The sequence below is a fragment of the Sphaeramia orbicularis genome, chromosome 7 (assembly GCF_902148855.1).
Source record: "Sphaeramia orbicularis chromosome 7, fSphaOr1.1, whole genome shotgun sequence".
NCBI lineage: Eukaryota > Metazoa > Chordata > Actinopteri > Kurtiformes > Apogonidae > Sphaeramia > Sphaeramia orbicularis.
In genome coordinates, this window is record NC_043963.1 from 45,017,751 (window position 1) to 45,030,998 (window position 13,248).

The 13,248-nt window shown below is 33.9% G+C and overlaps 1 protein-coding gene across 1 annotated transcript in view; it reads right to left on the reverse strand.

Annotated features, from left to right (window-relative positions):
• The window catches only part of calcrl2 (calcitonin receptor-like 2), an 88,210-nt gene that overhangs the window by 3,464 nt on the left and 71,498 nt on the right, over positions 1-13,248 (reverse strand). Inside the window, exons 9-12 of the mRNA XM_030139794.1 lie at positions 9,119-9,179; positions 4,525-4,591; positions 3,460-3,678; positions 2,075-2,116 (exon numbers count right to left, since the gene is read on the reverse strand). Coding sequence (XP_029995654.1) covers positions 2,075-2,116; positions 3,460-3,678; positions 4,525-4,591; positions 9,119-9,179 — 389 coding nt within the window. The remainder of the gene's footprint in view (positions 1-2,074; positions 2,117-3,459; positions 3,679-4,524; positions 4,592-9,118; positions 9,180-13,248) is intronic.

Sequence of the window (13,248 nt, forward strand, 5' to 3'; positions counted from 1 at the left end):
CACCCTGGCTTTCCACTTTTTGAACTTTTACCCTCTGGCAGACGTTTCCAGACACTAAAGTCCAGCACAAACCGTCTAAAAAACAGTTTTTACCCCAGGGCCATAACTGCACTGAATACTGCTGGACATTAATTAATTGTGTGGAATGTTGAATGTTGTCCAGAGTATATGATGATGTTTTGTGTGTCTTTTATACTCATAGTAACGCTCTTTTTTTATGCTGCTTTTTAGATATTTATGCCATCAGGGTTTTCCTTTTATACTGTAGTTTTTATACTCTTTTATATACATTATTTATACTTTTTTATGGCACCTAGGACGATTGCACTTTTTAATTTCGTTGTACCTGTACAAAGACAATAAAGACATTCTACATTCTACATTCTATATAGACTCATTAGACATAAAGTGAAATATTTCAAGCCTTATTTCTTGAAATTTTGATGATTATGGCTTACAGATAATGAAAACCCCAAATTTAGTGTTTCAGAAAATTTGAATATTGCATAATAATCAATAAAAAAAGGATATTTTAAACAGAAATGTCAGACTTCTGAAATGTATGTTCATTTCTATGAAATCCAGACTTGGTTAGTTCTCCTTTTACATGAATTACTGCATTATTGTGTCATGTCATGGAGGCCATCAGCCTGTGGTACTGTTCAGGTGGAATGGAAGCCCAGGTTGGTTTGACAGTGTCCTTCAGGTCATCTGCATTTGTTGGGTCTGGTGTCTCTCATCTTCCTCATTTTAGAACACTTCATGTTTCCTTCTGCTGACAAGCTTTATGGAGATGCTGATCAAGGCTCTAATAGTTTTGGATTTTTCATTATAGTTTAGTTTTATTTAGTTTTGACTTTTTTTTTTTCTCTAATTCAGTTAGTTTTAATTTGTTTTTAGAGCAGGTTTGCTAGTTTTTATTAGTTTTCTTTTTTTTTCTAAATGCTTAGTTTTGTTTAGTTTTAGTATTAATTTTCGTTTTGTTGTATTTTTTCTCTTCTTCTCCATCATATTCTAATAAATCCCAGACAGGACTCTGCTGCTTTCTCCCAACTTTAGTCTCCACGTTTCCAAATCGAGTGGGGACCAGAAGACGACTCTAAACCGCAAGTGATGGACCGTCAAGTGTCGTATGGTGCCAGCAGATAAAATTACTTGAGGGAAATAAATTGATTTCATATCAATTCAACGTTGACAAAGACGAAAACGAAGGGAATTTTATCCATAATTTTTATCCGTTTTAGTTAGTTTTGTAAGCACACAATTTGTAAGCACACAAAGTTTCAGTTAGTTATGTTTTTTTCCTTTTAATCATAGTTTTTATTTATTTCAGTTAACGAAAATGTTTTTACAATTCTAGTTTTCGTCATTTCGTTAGTTTTCGTTAACGATAATAACCTTGATGCTGATTTCATTTTCCAGCAGGACTTGGCACCTGCCCACACTGTCAAAGGAACCAAAAGCTGGTTCAGTGACCATGGTGTTACTGGGACTGATTGGCCAGAATACTTTCCTGTCCATAAAGAATCTATGGGGTATTGTCCAGAGGACGATCAGAGACACCAGATCCAACAAATGCAGATGACCTGAGGACACTATCAAACCAACCTGGGCTTCCATTCCACCTGAGCAGTACCACAGACTGATGACCTCCATGACACCACACACTGATGCCGTAATTCATGTGAAAGGAGGCCCAACCAAGTCTGGATTTCATAGAAATGAACATACTTTTCAGAAGCCTGACATTTCTGTTTAAAATATCCTTTTTTTTAATTGATTTTATGCAATACTCAAATTTTCTGAGACACAGAATTTGGGATTTTCATTTTCTGTAAGCCATAATCATCAAAATTTCAAGAAATAAGGCTTGAAATATTTCACTCTATGTCTAATGAGTCTATATGATATATGGGTTTAATTTTCTGAAATGAGTGACAAAAAATATTGAACTTTTTCATGACATTCTATTTTTTTGAGATGTACCTGTACATATGCATTTATTGTGCTTCTATTTAATGACAACTGTGCACTTTGAGTATCATTTTAGCATAAAATATTTTATCACTCATACCTCAGCGTTGCAGAAACAGAATATAATTGCCACCAGCAGCCCCTGCAGAGTCAAAGGTCAAAGGTCATACAGAGATTATCCATTTTGATATACACTGCCAGGCCAAAAAAAAGTCACACATGCAATATTTGACTGCACCACCTTTGGTTTGGATTACAGGACACATTCACTGTCACATCATTTTTGCCACATAATGCTTACATAGTGTCGCAATAAGGTTCATAATATTTTTTCCATCCATAGTTGCATTAATTTTTGATTATTAATGATGGAGAATCGGACCACTGTTTCAAGTCTGGATCACATCCCAAATTAGAGTCTGGCCTTTATTGGAGGTGGGTGGGTGGGTGGGGGGCTTATTTCAGGAAAATTTTCAGATTCAACTTTAGCCCTGATCTTCTGATGCAACAAGATGTTCTAAGGTGATAGGTTAATTGATAGGTTAATTGGTTAATCTAAATTGCCCACAGGTGTGAATGTGACAGTGATTGTTTGTCTCTATATGTTCAGCCCTGAGATGAACTGGCGAACTGTCCAGAGTGTACCCCGCCTTTGCCCATAAGTAGCTGGGATAGGCTCCAAGCGACCTAGTGAGGATAACATGGGTTCAGAAAATGAATGAATGAATGAAGTGTTAGTGATTCCCGCTAAAATGTGTGCTAGTGTTCCTGCCACACTAATGGCGGCAAATTCAAATGGAATGTACATGTTGGAATATTTAGTCTCTAATGTGTCTTTAAAGGGCCAAAGGCCTTGGGGGATCCCATCAGGAAACCAGAGGGAAGAGAACTGAGGACAGATTTGATAAAATGTCGGAATGGTATGAATTTTTGAAAAAAACTAGGCATTTTGGTGACCTTTAACCTTTAACCTACAACACGACCTTGACATTAGAGTTTTCATAGTACAAAGTATTCTTATGATACAATATGGCACTGACAAGATCATTAAATGGCCCATCATGAACATATTTATACACTGCACTGGACAAAAGAGTGGAGAAGCTGTGAAAGTTGCGATTTTCAGAGTTAAAAAAGTAATTTTCGGGATTGGGGGGAGTTTTGAACGAAAATTAAAAAAAAAAAAAATTACACAGGAGTGCTTAGAACATCTTGTAGCATCAGAAAATCAGGGCTAATGTGATATTTGATATTAAGCCCCCCCCCCAATAATAATACATTTAAAATGGATTAAATGTTTATTGTGGTTGTTGTACTGTGTGCGGTGACTACTGTACAAACCAAAAATAATTCATTCATTCATTCATTCATTCACTCATTCACTCATTGCTACATAATCTGTACTTCTTTATTTGCATCACAGATGGTGTCAGTTTATTGCGTCCACCACTGCCAGCAGCAGTACGCTGTTATCTGTGGCTTTACCTGGAAATGGCTGAAAATGTTGTTAAAGAAGTCATAAATAGCTCGGCTGATGCGTCCCTCGGGCCTCCAGGGGAACAGGATGAACTGGACTCCCAGCAGAGGGATGAGGATGAGCGTGGCTCTGACTGCCTTCATGTAGGCGGTGGACTCAGCGCAGTGAGTTTCCTTCAGCTTGGTGATCAGAACCCGCACGATGTTCAGGAGGAAAAACAGGTTCACCTGAACAGATATACAGAGGAGAGAGAAAAAACAAAAACGCACAAACAGGATTATATTCTATGAATATGTCAACTAACATAACTCAGTGGACATGTGGGCATGCTGTCATCTGCCTCTACAGGGTGGATCAAAAAAAACTATACATTTTGAAAAATTATGTCTAATGTCTCATTTATTTTTTCTTCCGACACTCCAAAAATGTTCATACGAGAGTGAAAAATTCATTCTCTGCATCTTATTTCATGATTTCGATGTCTCTTAAACACTTCCATGTGTGTGCAATTACACATCCAAACCGTTTGCACATCCTTTTGAGACGTGTTAAATATATACTCAGTTTCTATGAGCAAAGTTGCTTTCGAGTTTGATAAATCACTTTGTCTGTGCTAAATTAATATTTTTACATTTTCTCCTCCCAGCACACGCACAACTGCGTGTAACAGTGGTGATTTCTCATAGACTGCAAGGGAAGCTCAGCTTCCCCTAAAATTACAAAAATTAAATGGTCAAATATGTTCGGTTGTGTTGACATTGTTGACAGGCCAAGAGAATATGTAAGGTCATGATTATAAGAAAGTCATGAATGATGACCAAAAGGAGGATGTATCTTGTATGTTATGTTGTTTGGAAATTGGTAGATTATCCATTGATATGTGGTCTATTAATATGTTTTTCCAATGAGCAATATCTATAGTGTTCCTTAATTTCCAGTTCATGAGGATAGTTTTCTTGGCGATGGTTAGCACAACCAGCAGAACTGTCTTTTCTGTGTATCTTAGAATGATTGTAGATGTGTCTCCTAGGATGCAGAGTGAGGGTGATGATTGTGTGTTTTGAACTACTCACAAGTAAAGCAACTTGAATAGGCCCCTGAATGATATAAAGCAGATGTGTATGAGCGCTGATCCAGCACCTGGAAAACACCCACACACATACATGCAGTGACATTTCTGGCATTTCCTGTTCACCTCCACATACATACAGACACAAACCGCCCAGAGCATCACAAAAAACTGAAAAACATCTGATTAGTTGCAGACATGTGTGTTATGCCAGTGTAGATTATGGTCAGGCATGACTTTTATTGAAACAAACCTGAAACAGTTATGTTACAGTAGATTAATGCCTTATTCTACATTTATGTAATCTACAGATTTTTCCTCAATAACCTCCCAATTATTGTTCGATGATAGCAACTAACGAAGATGTACAGGGTGGGGAAGCAAAATTTACAATATTTTGAGGCAGGGATTGAAAGACAGTGTATGACCAATTAGTTTATTGAAAGTCATGAGAATTTATTTGCCACAAGAAAATTGACAAAATAGAGAATGTTTTTATTCTATGTGTCCTCCTTTCTCAATAACTGCCTTCGCACGCTTCCTGAAACTTGCGCAAGTGTTCCTCAACTATTGGGGTGACAACTTCTCCCATTCTTCTTTAATAGTATCTTCCAGACTTTCTCCTAATAGTTTTGCTCATAGTCATTCTCTTCTTTCCATTATAAACAGTCTTTATGGACACTCCAACTATTTTTGAAATTTCCTTTGGTGTGACGAGTGCATTCAGCAAATCACACACTCTTTGACTTTTGCTTTCCTGATTACTCATATGGGCAAAAGTTTCTGAAAAGGTATGGATAATAGTGTTAGGTATGATTATGACATCAATATATGTTTGGTTTCAAAACAATTGATGGAGTGCCTGCTGAGAAAAAACAACTAAATGTTCATTGTAAATTTTGCTTCCCCACCCTGTAAATTAATTCCATTTTGCTCAGCATGGGTCTCATAAGGTGGTTTTTATCCCAAGAATAGTTTGTTTTATCTTTGCAGCTATTAGTTATATAATACACATTATTACTTAAAGTTTATTAAGTTAGTTTGCAGTTTTTAATGCCTTTAATGCATCTGAGCAAGACTTTCTTAAATAATGGAGAAAATGGTCTGAGTTATACTTAATTTAGAGGTATTTTACACAAAACACAATCCTAAACAGAACCACAGAGATAGAACTGTTCAGTAAAAGTCCAAATACAGGAAGTGAAAATACTCCAACATAAGTAACTAAAGCAAGTAAAAGGTGGGCATTCAAAACCTTACATTTAAGCTACGATAACTGTAAGTATTATACTATATTAATGTATAAGTATTATACTTATACACTATTAACCCTTTCATGCATAGTGGTCACTACAGTGGACAGTTATTCCACAGCTGTTCTCTTGTATATTCATGGGTTTGTTGTTTTAGTTCCATATCAGCCAACACTGTGGACGATTATGCATCATCCCAAACACTTCATATTTATAGCATTGCTGTAACTTTGCTGTTCTTGATAAACCTGATCTGCAGTAACATGTTTTAGTGTATTTGCTAATTGTTATTAGACTGTAATTAATAGTTTTCTTAGACAAAAAGTAGTTTTTTTTGCATGTTATCTCCATGACGTGAGTAATAACTAGTATTAGAGTATATGAAAATGTGAGAAAACATCAGATTTGTGGCATTAAAAATGTTTTTATTCCATAGTTTTCACACAGTTTATCACTTTCTGATGATGGGTTTTAAATACATGGTTCTTTGCTTCAAAAATGAAATGCATGGTGTCCAGCAGAGTGGACAGTTTTATAACTCCATCAAAAATAGGTTCAAAAAACAAAATTTCAATTGCATTGTTTTTTTCATGTCTAAAGAGGAATAAAATCACTCAAGAAACAAATATTGACCAAGGTTTTCATAATTCATGCATGAAAGTGTTAATATATAAGTATCATCTGTATTCATTGTGATCTTACTGTTCTGAGGTCACATTGACAAAGATCAGATATGTATCTGATTTATGACCACAGAAAAAAACATCAGATTGCATACAATTTGTGTCATTAAACAATAAAATAAATAAATAAAAACAGATCAGTGTGAGAAAATTTCATATGACGGTTATTGTCACCAAAATTATCACAGTTATCATTATCATTGCGGTATTATTCTCAAAATATGCTCAAAATGTTGAAAAAGTACTTATACACACACTGAAATAATTTAACCAAGTTGTATTTAAAAAAAAAAAGATAAAATAATAGACACAATGTACCTTCTGTTGCAGAAACATTCAAATATTAACCCTTAGTGGTCTGAGCCTATTTTGTCCGTTTTTCAGTCCTTTTGATTTTGCCTTTATATACTATATAAACAAATGTTTACTACACCCATGTTTGGGATCTTTTTTTCAGCACAACTTCATTTATATCATCTGCCTGTTATTTTTTCACTTTAACCTACTATATCAACATAAAAGACCAGAAAACCCACAAAAAATATAAAATCCAATTTGAAAATTGTACATAATTTATTGCATGAATAACACACAGATGCTTAACGAACCTTTTCAAAGACTTTAAAAGTGAATATTGGTTCAAAATATTAGGTATATGCAATTAAAATTGTAATAAATTAAAACTATACTCAAATATTTGACATAAAAGCAGATCTTTACATAGGGTTTTTTTCCTCTAAAAGTGCGGTAATCAAACACGGTTATCATGATAATTAGAATTTAAACAGTAATACTAACCATTGGCAATTTTACTGCAGTTTGTTATACCGGTAATCGTTACATACCTAGTTCACAGATGGACAGTTCTTTACCCAAGTACAACCTAAAAGTGGTTCTTGATTCGTAATTTCCACCATAGGCCCATACTGAGCAAAGTGTATTAAGGTTTAATTAATGCACAACAACTGAATAAGCAGTAGGATGATCAGACGTTAGTGAGTAAACTGTATGATAATGGCTTTGTAGTGTGTGGCCATGCTGAGCTAAGGCTTTAATAAGTGTCTTAAAATGACCAGTAAAGAGGCAATATTCTATTTTGCTAATAAGCAACTAGTTACAAGTGAATATGTGTCCTTAAGCCATAAAGACCCAAACATCCACTGGCAACAAAATCATATGTCGATCCACTAATCCTATCAATACATGTAAATAATTGGTGTAAAATACAGTTTGTCATCTTTTCATGGTCACCAGATATGACCCATTTGGACGTTCAGAGGCTCTGTAGTTACCATGGAAGCACCGTCATCCTCTACAACACAGGTGTCAAACATGTGGCCCGGGGGCCAAATCTGGCCCGCCAAAGGGTTCAATCTGGCCCATGGGATGAATTTGTGAAATGCAAAAATGACACTGAAGATATTAATCAGTAGTGTAAAAATCATGTTATTTCAGGTTCCATACGTACACATATAAACCAATTAGATCTCAATTGGGTCAGACCAGAAAAATACTGTCATAATCTATAAATAATAACAACTGCAGATTTTATCTTTGTTTTAGTGAAAAAAAAATAAAATTACATGAAAATGTTTACATTAACAAATAATCCTTTTACTAAAAATGTGAATAACCTGAAGAAATATGAACAACGTGAAATGTCTTGAGAAAAGTACATGCAATTTTACCAATATTATACCTGTTACTAAATGTTTTGTATATTTGTAATTGTAATATAAGTTGTAACGCACATGTGTAAATGATAAACTGATAAACTGAGGCAGAATATTGTTAAAATTGCACTTGTTTTTCTTAAGACATTTCAAGTTGTTCACGTTATTCAGATTTTTAAGGAAACGTTGTAGATGTAAACATTACCATAATGTAATTTTACTTTTTTCACTGGCTAAAATTACACTTATTTTTCTTAAGAAATTTCATTTTTTTTTCAGGTTATTCACATCTTTTTTGTTTGGATAGTTTATTAAAGTAAGTATTTTCATAATTTAATGGGGTTTTTTTTGCACTAAAACAAAGTCAAAATTTAGAGTTGTTATTATTTCTAGGTTACTATGTTATTATTTTTGGTCCGGCCCACTGGAGATCATATTGGGGTGAATGTGGCCCCTGAACTAAAATGAGTTTGACACCCCTGCTCTACAACATTGATTCACCAGTAAAACCCATGGAGTTGGATCAGTGACAGTGGATGGAGGTGCTTGCTTTATGTTCAGTTATTTTTATATTTTGCTGAAAAAGTCACTTTTTTCAGTTTTCTCTGTTTCTGATATAATAACCTCTGAATTGACTGAGTTTTCAAGAACACCTAAATTTAATATAGGAAATTTAATATACGAAAATACATGATTTACAGAGAAAATTGTGAAAAACCACTTTAGAAAGAGAGAAAAAAATCATCTGGGAACTGGCACCAAAGTAGCACTGGGTCCTTATGGGCTAATAGAGAGTAAATATATACACAGCATTAGTGTTTGTGTACAGCTCAGGCCTGTACATTCATACAAAGGAAGGTCATGTGTATAAACATGAGAAGTAAAACACATGTAATAGTGATGAAGCAGCACATACATCATAAACATGCATGAGGTTGGATTACAGTGATGATCACTGTGGATTAATCTGCTCAGTGGGATCATCTTACTTGTCATTATACAGAAGTCCACGTGCCACAGCGTAGGTAATAGCAGGAACAATGGGAAAACCTTGGTATAAAGACAAAAACACAAAAATACCAGTAGGTTTACAGTATTTCACTCATGTAGCTGTACCAGGTTTTAAGTGAAAGTTCAAGTTACATGAATAGAAACAAGAGTGAAGGTGACTGATGCACTGGAGGACATATGGCAGACGAACAACAGTTCAGATACAGGAGATGGGAGCTTTGAAGGGTCATAATAGAGTCCATTACTGGTGTATAAGCTGGTTCAGTGTGGCTCTACATGCAGAGCTGAAAGCCTCTGTTTCTCATGAAAAGCCTAATTATCTATACTGTACATCCAGGCTGAACACTTACCATTCTGTTCTCCTAATGTGCATCCTGACTGAATGTAGACATTGGATACTAATTTGTTTATACTTTCCAGTTTAGTAGTAGTAGTTTATTCAGTCGTTAATTACTTCAAACAACAAACCAAAAACAACATATCCATTAGGGCTGTGTATCGGCAAGAATCTGGCGATACGATACAAATCTCAATACTAGGATCACGATACGATATATCACAATATATCATGATACTGTTAAAAAGGCAAATTTTTGTCTTTTCTTTTTTAAAAACTATTATTTCCTTGAATAATTGCATTACACCAGAAATATGCGCAAATATTAAACACATTTTTATTTGATCACAACAGGATCTAGTGCTATATCACAAAATGTTCTTGTGTTCAAACTGAAATTCTGTTTTACAGACATTACAGTTTAAGATCCTGTTCAAATGTTCGTATTCTATTAGTTCAGAACTAACATCAGAACAGTATTTTTGTTCAATCCCAACAAAGGAACTAACATTATTTAATAAAAGAGTGTTAAATAAGAATAAAGAAAATATAAAGAAAAAAGAAAGACAAAAAACAAAAATGAACCTCCACAATATCTGCATTTGAATAAACACCTAAAAATATTGATACAGTACTTTTTAATATCCATACAGTATTGTGAAATGAAATATCGCGATATATTGCAAAACCGATATTTTCTAACACCCCTAATATCCATTTTTCCATATACGATGCGATCGAAAGGGTTTATGCTGAAGTTCAGACTTATTTTGCCTAAGCCTATTTACAATTAACGCAATGTTTCCACATGAAAACAAACAAACAAACAAACAAACAAGCAAACAAATTTCAGTGTAATCATTGCTAAAAAGAAGAGAACAGAAGAGAACACATATTTAACCTTCCAGTATCCAGGTGCACCTTTTAGGAACACTTTGCACTTCGTTTTAAAAAACTTCATATTATTTTTCACAATTTAAATAAGGTTAGAATTCAAAAGTTGTTCATTTTTGCATGATCTTTAAAATTCTGGCCACCAACTAAAATTTTCACATTGTAAACAAAAGAAAATTACAAGACTAGCATCTGTCTCCCAAGTGTGCCTAAAATGCACTATTTCTTCCATTTGATCTGTATGATTAGGGCTGACTTTGATTTACGAAAATAAAATCAAATTAGAGCAGAAAAATAAATCTATATATAATATTTAATAGTTTGATTTATAGGTGTGCATTTTGCGCACACTTGGTGACAGATGTTAGAATTTTTGAACATTTGACCTAGCGCCAAAAATAATAATGTAAATTAACCAATGTCAGAGTTAATCATTGACATATGTCAGGCTGCAAAAATCAAATAATATGTGATCCACTTTTTATGTAGTATACTGAATTTTTTTTTAATTTTTTGTGTTTTTTGCATCCAAAAAAAATGGTTTGTTTACATTACAAACATGGCATTTAAAGGGTTAAAAAATATGACAATTCTTGAGTATTTGGTATTTTTTTTTACGGCTCAAGTTGATGAAATAGAAAAAAGTGTAAAAGAATAAAAAACAAACTATGAAAATTTTTTTTTTGACATTATTCCACAAGTGTGCCAAAAAGGCACACTTGGTGCTTAGTAAGGGCCTTGCTGGACGGGATACCGGAGGGTTAATTTTAATTCAGGTAAATAATTTCCTTATCTCTGCCAATATTAATCCTAGCCTTTTAAACAAGTATTTTCTTTAGTCAATCCTGAGCTCTATATTTTTGAATACTAGTTAATTTGTACATCTTTTTAAAAGTTGTAGTTGTTTGAGACTGTTTGAATTGATCTTCCAGGACATTCCAAAGATTAACCCCTCTAACAGAAATATGTCTACTTTTTGTATTTGTTGTTGCCTTAGCTTTTTTTTTTTTTTTTTTTTTAAATGCTGGTTCCTCTGAGGCTGTACTGACTTTTCCTACGTTCAAACATCTCCTCCATGTACTAAAAAATGAATGCTGAATGTTATATTATGTTTAACCCTGACATTTGTGTCTGTTGGGGACAACTGAATAACCACTGCAGCCCAATCAGAGTATCGACCTCAGAGTACACCACTACACAAGGATTATTTTAAGGTTAATTTAAAGTTACGACAATTTTTTTCTAAACTTCATTTTTATTTAGTTTTTCTCATACAAATATACAAGGCATTTTACATACATAAACATATCTAATCAAACATCCCTATAAGGCATATATGAAAAAATATGGATATCTGCAGTAGATAGGGATTACAATTAGTCATAAATGAAACATGAATAACAGTATAAAGAAAAAAACAAACAAACAAAAAAATATACATGTAGATGACCACTTCTGAATACTTATTCCATTAAAAGGTTAATCACGGGACTCCATCTCTTCGTAAATAGATCTCCCTGAATTAGATTAAGGCTATTTTAATGTGTTTTTTGTACATATTCCCTGACAGTGACACATTATGGAAAGTAATGCTGATTTCAAAAGAAGTATCCTGCACCAAAATGCAACAAAAAATAGAAAATAAATAAATAATTAAAATAAAAACCTGTGTTTTAATACAATGAAAAAGTGTAATTCAAGTGGTACACATTTTGGAGAAAGGGACTGATAAAATTTGGGAGGTATTTGAGAAGTTATGTGTATACCATTAAATGCACCATTGCCTCAGTCACTGAATATCTATCTGCAGTTAGCATACATGCTAATTATATACACAAATGCACGCAGCCGGGGCCAGAATAATAATCCCCACCTGGATTTAACTGAGCAGATGTGCTCAGATCCCTCCATTATAATCTCTGCTATGATTAATATGTTTCAGCTCAAACATGTTCTTTAACCCTTTCATGCCTGTTGTACAGTTATTCAACCTTCAATTAAAACCATAATATTTGCAGTAATTAGTCCAACTAATAGTGTTAATAATAGTGTAAAGCACTGCAATACCTTAATGACCACATGGATTACAGGATAATTAATGCTTCTGTTATTTTAATACATTATCAAGTCATTACTGTGGCTGCTGTGGCATTTACTGTGCATAGCATTAGCAATATTACAACGAATGCATCCTGTAATCACACCTGATAAAATACTGTGTGTATTTATTTTATTTTTTTTTTTGACTGGGCAGGGTATGTGCTTGTGTATAGATAAGTGAAAGCATATATGGATATGAAAAAGGAAGAAAATATTGTGTATCACTTCATTCCTACAAAAATCACACTGATTTCAACTCACATGATTTGACATAAAAACTGTGATGATACAGTGAGATGAAGATGAGTTGTTTTGGATTTTGTTGCTGACACTGAACACTGATTTGCACACTGATGCACAGTTAATGTTCATTATTTTCAGGCTATTGTTTTAATTGTAATCAGTGTCTCCACTTTTACAATAATCTTTTTTTAACACAGGTCAGGTCAGGACTTTTGTCACTCATGAATGTTGTGTGACAGGCATGTATTGTGTGGATTATTACTTTTGGCAGAGGTCTGTACAGTGGCCCTGAAGGACAAACCACAACGACAATTCACAAAGCACGCAAGAAAAAGAAAAGCACACAAGAAAACAAAAACACACAAACAAGGACAAGAAAATCACACAATAAAGGAAAAAAAACACACACAGGAAAAAGAAAGGCACACAAGAAAAAAAAAACACACACACACACACAAACAAGGACAAGAAAATCACACAATAAAGGAAAAAAAAACACACACACAGGAAAAAGAAAGGCACACAAGAAAAAAA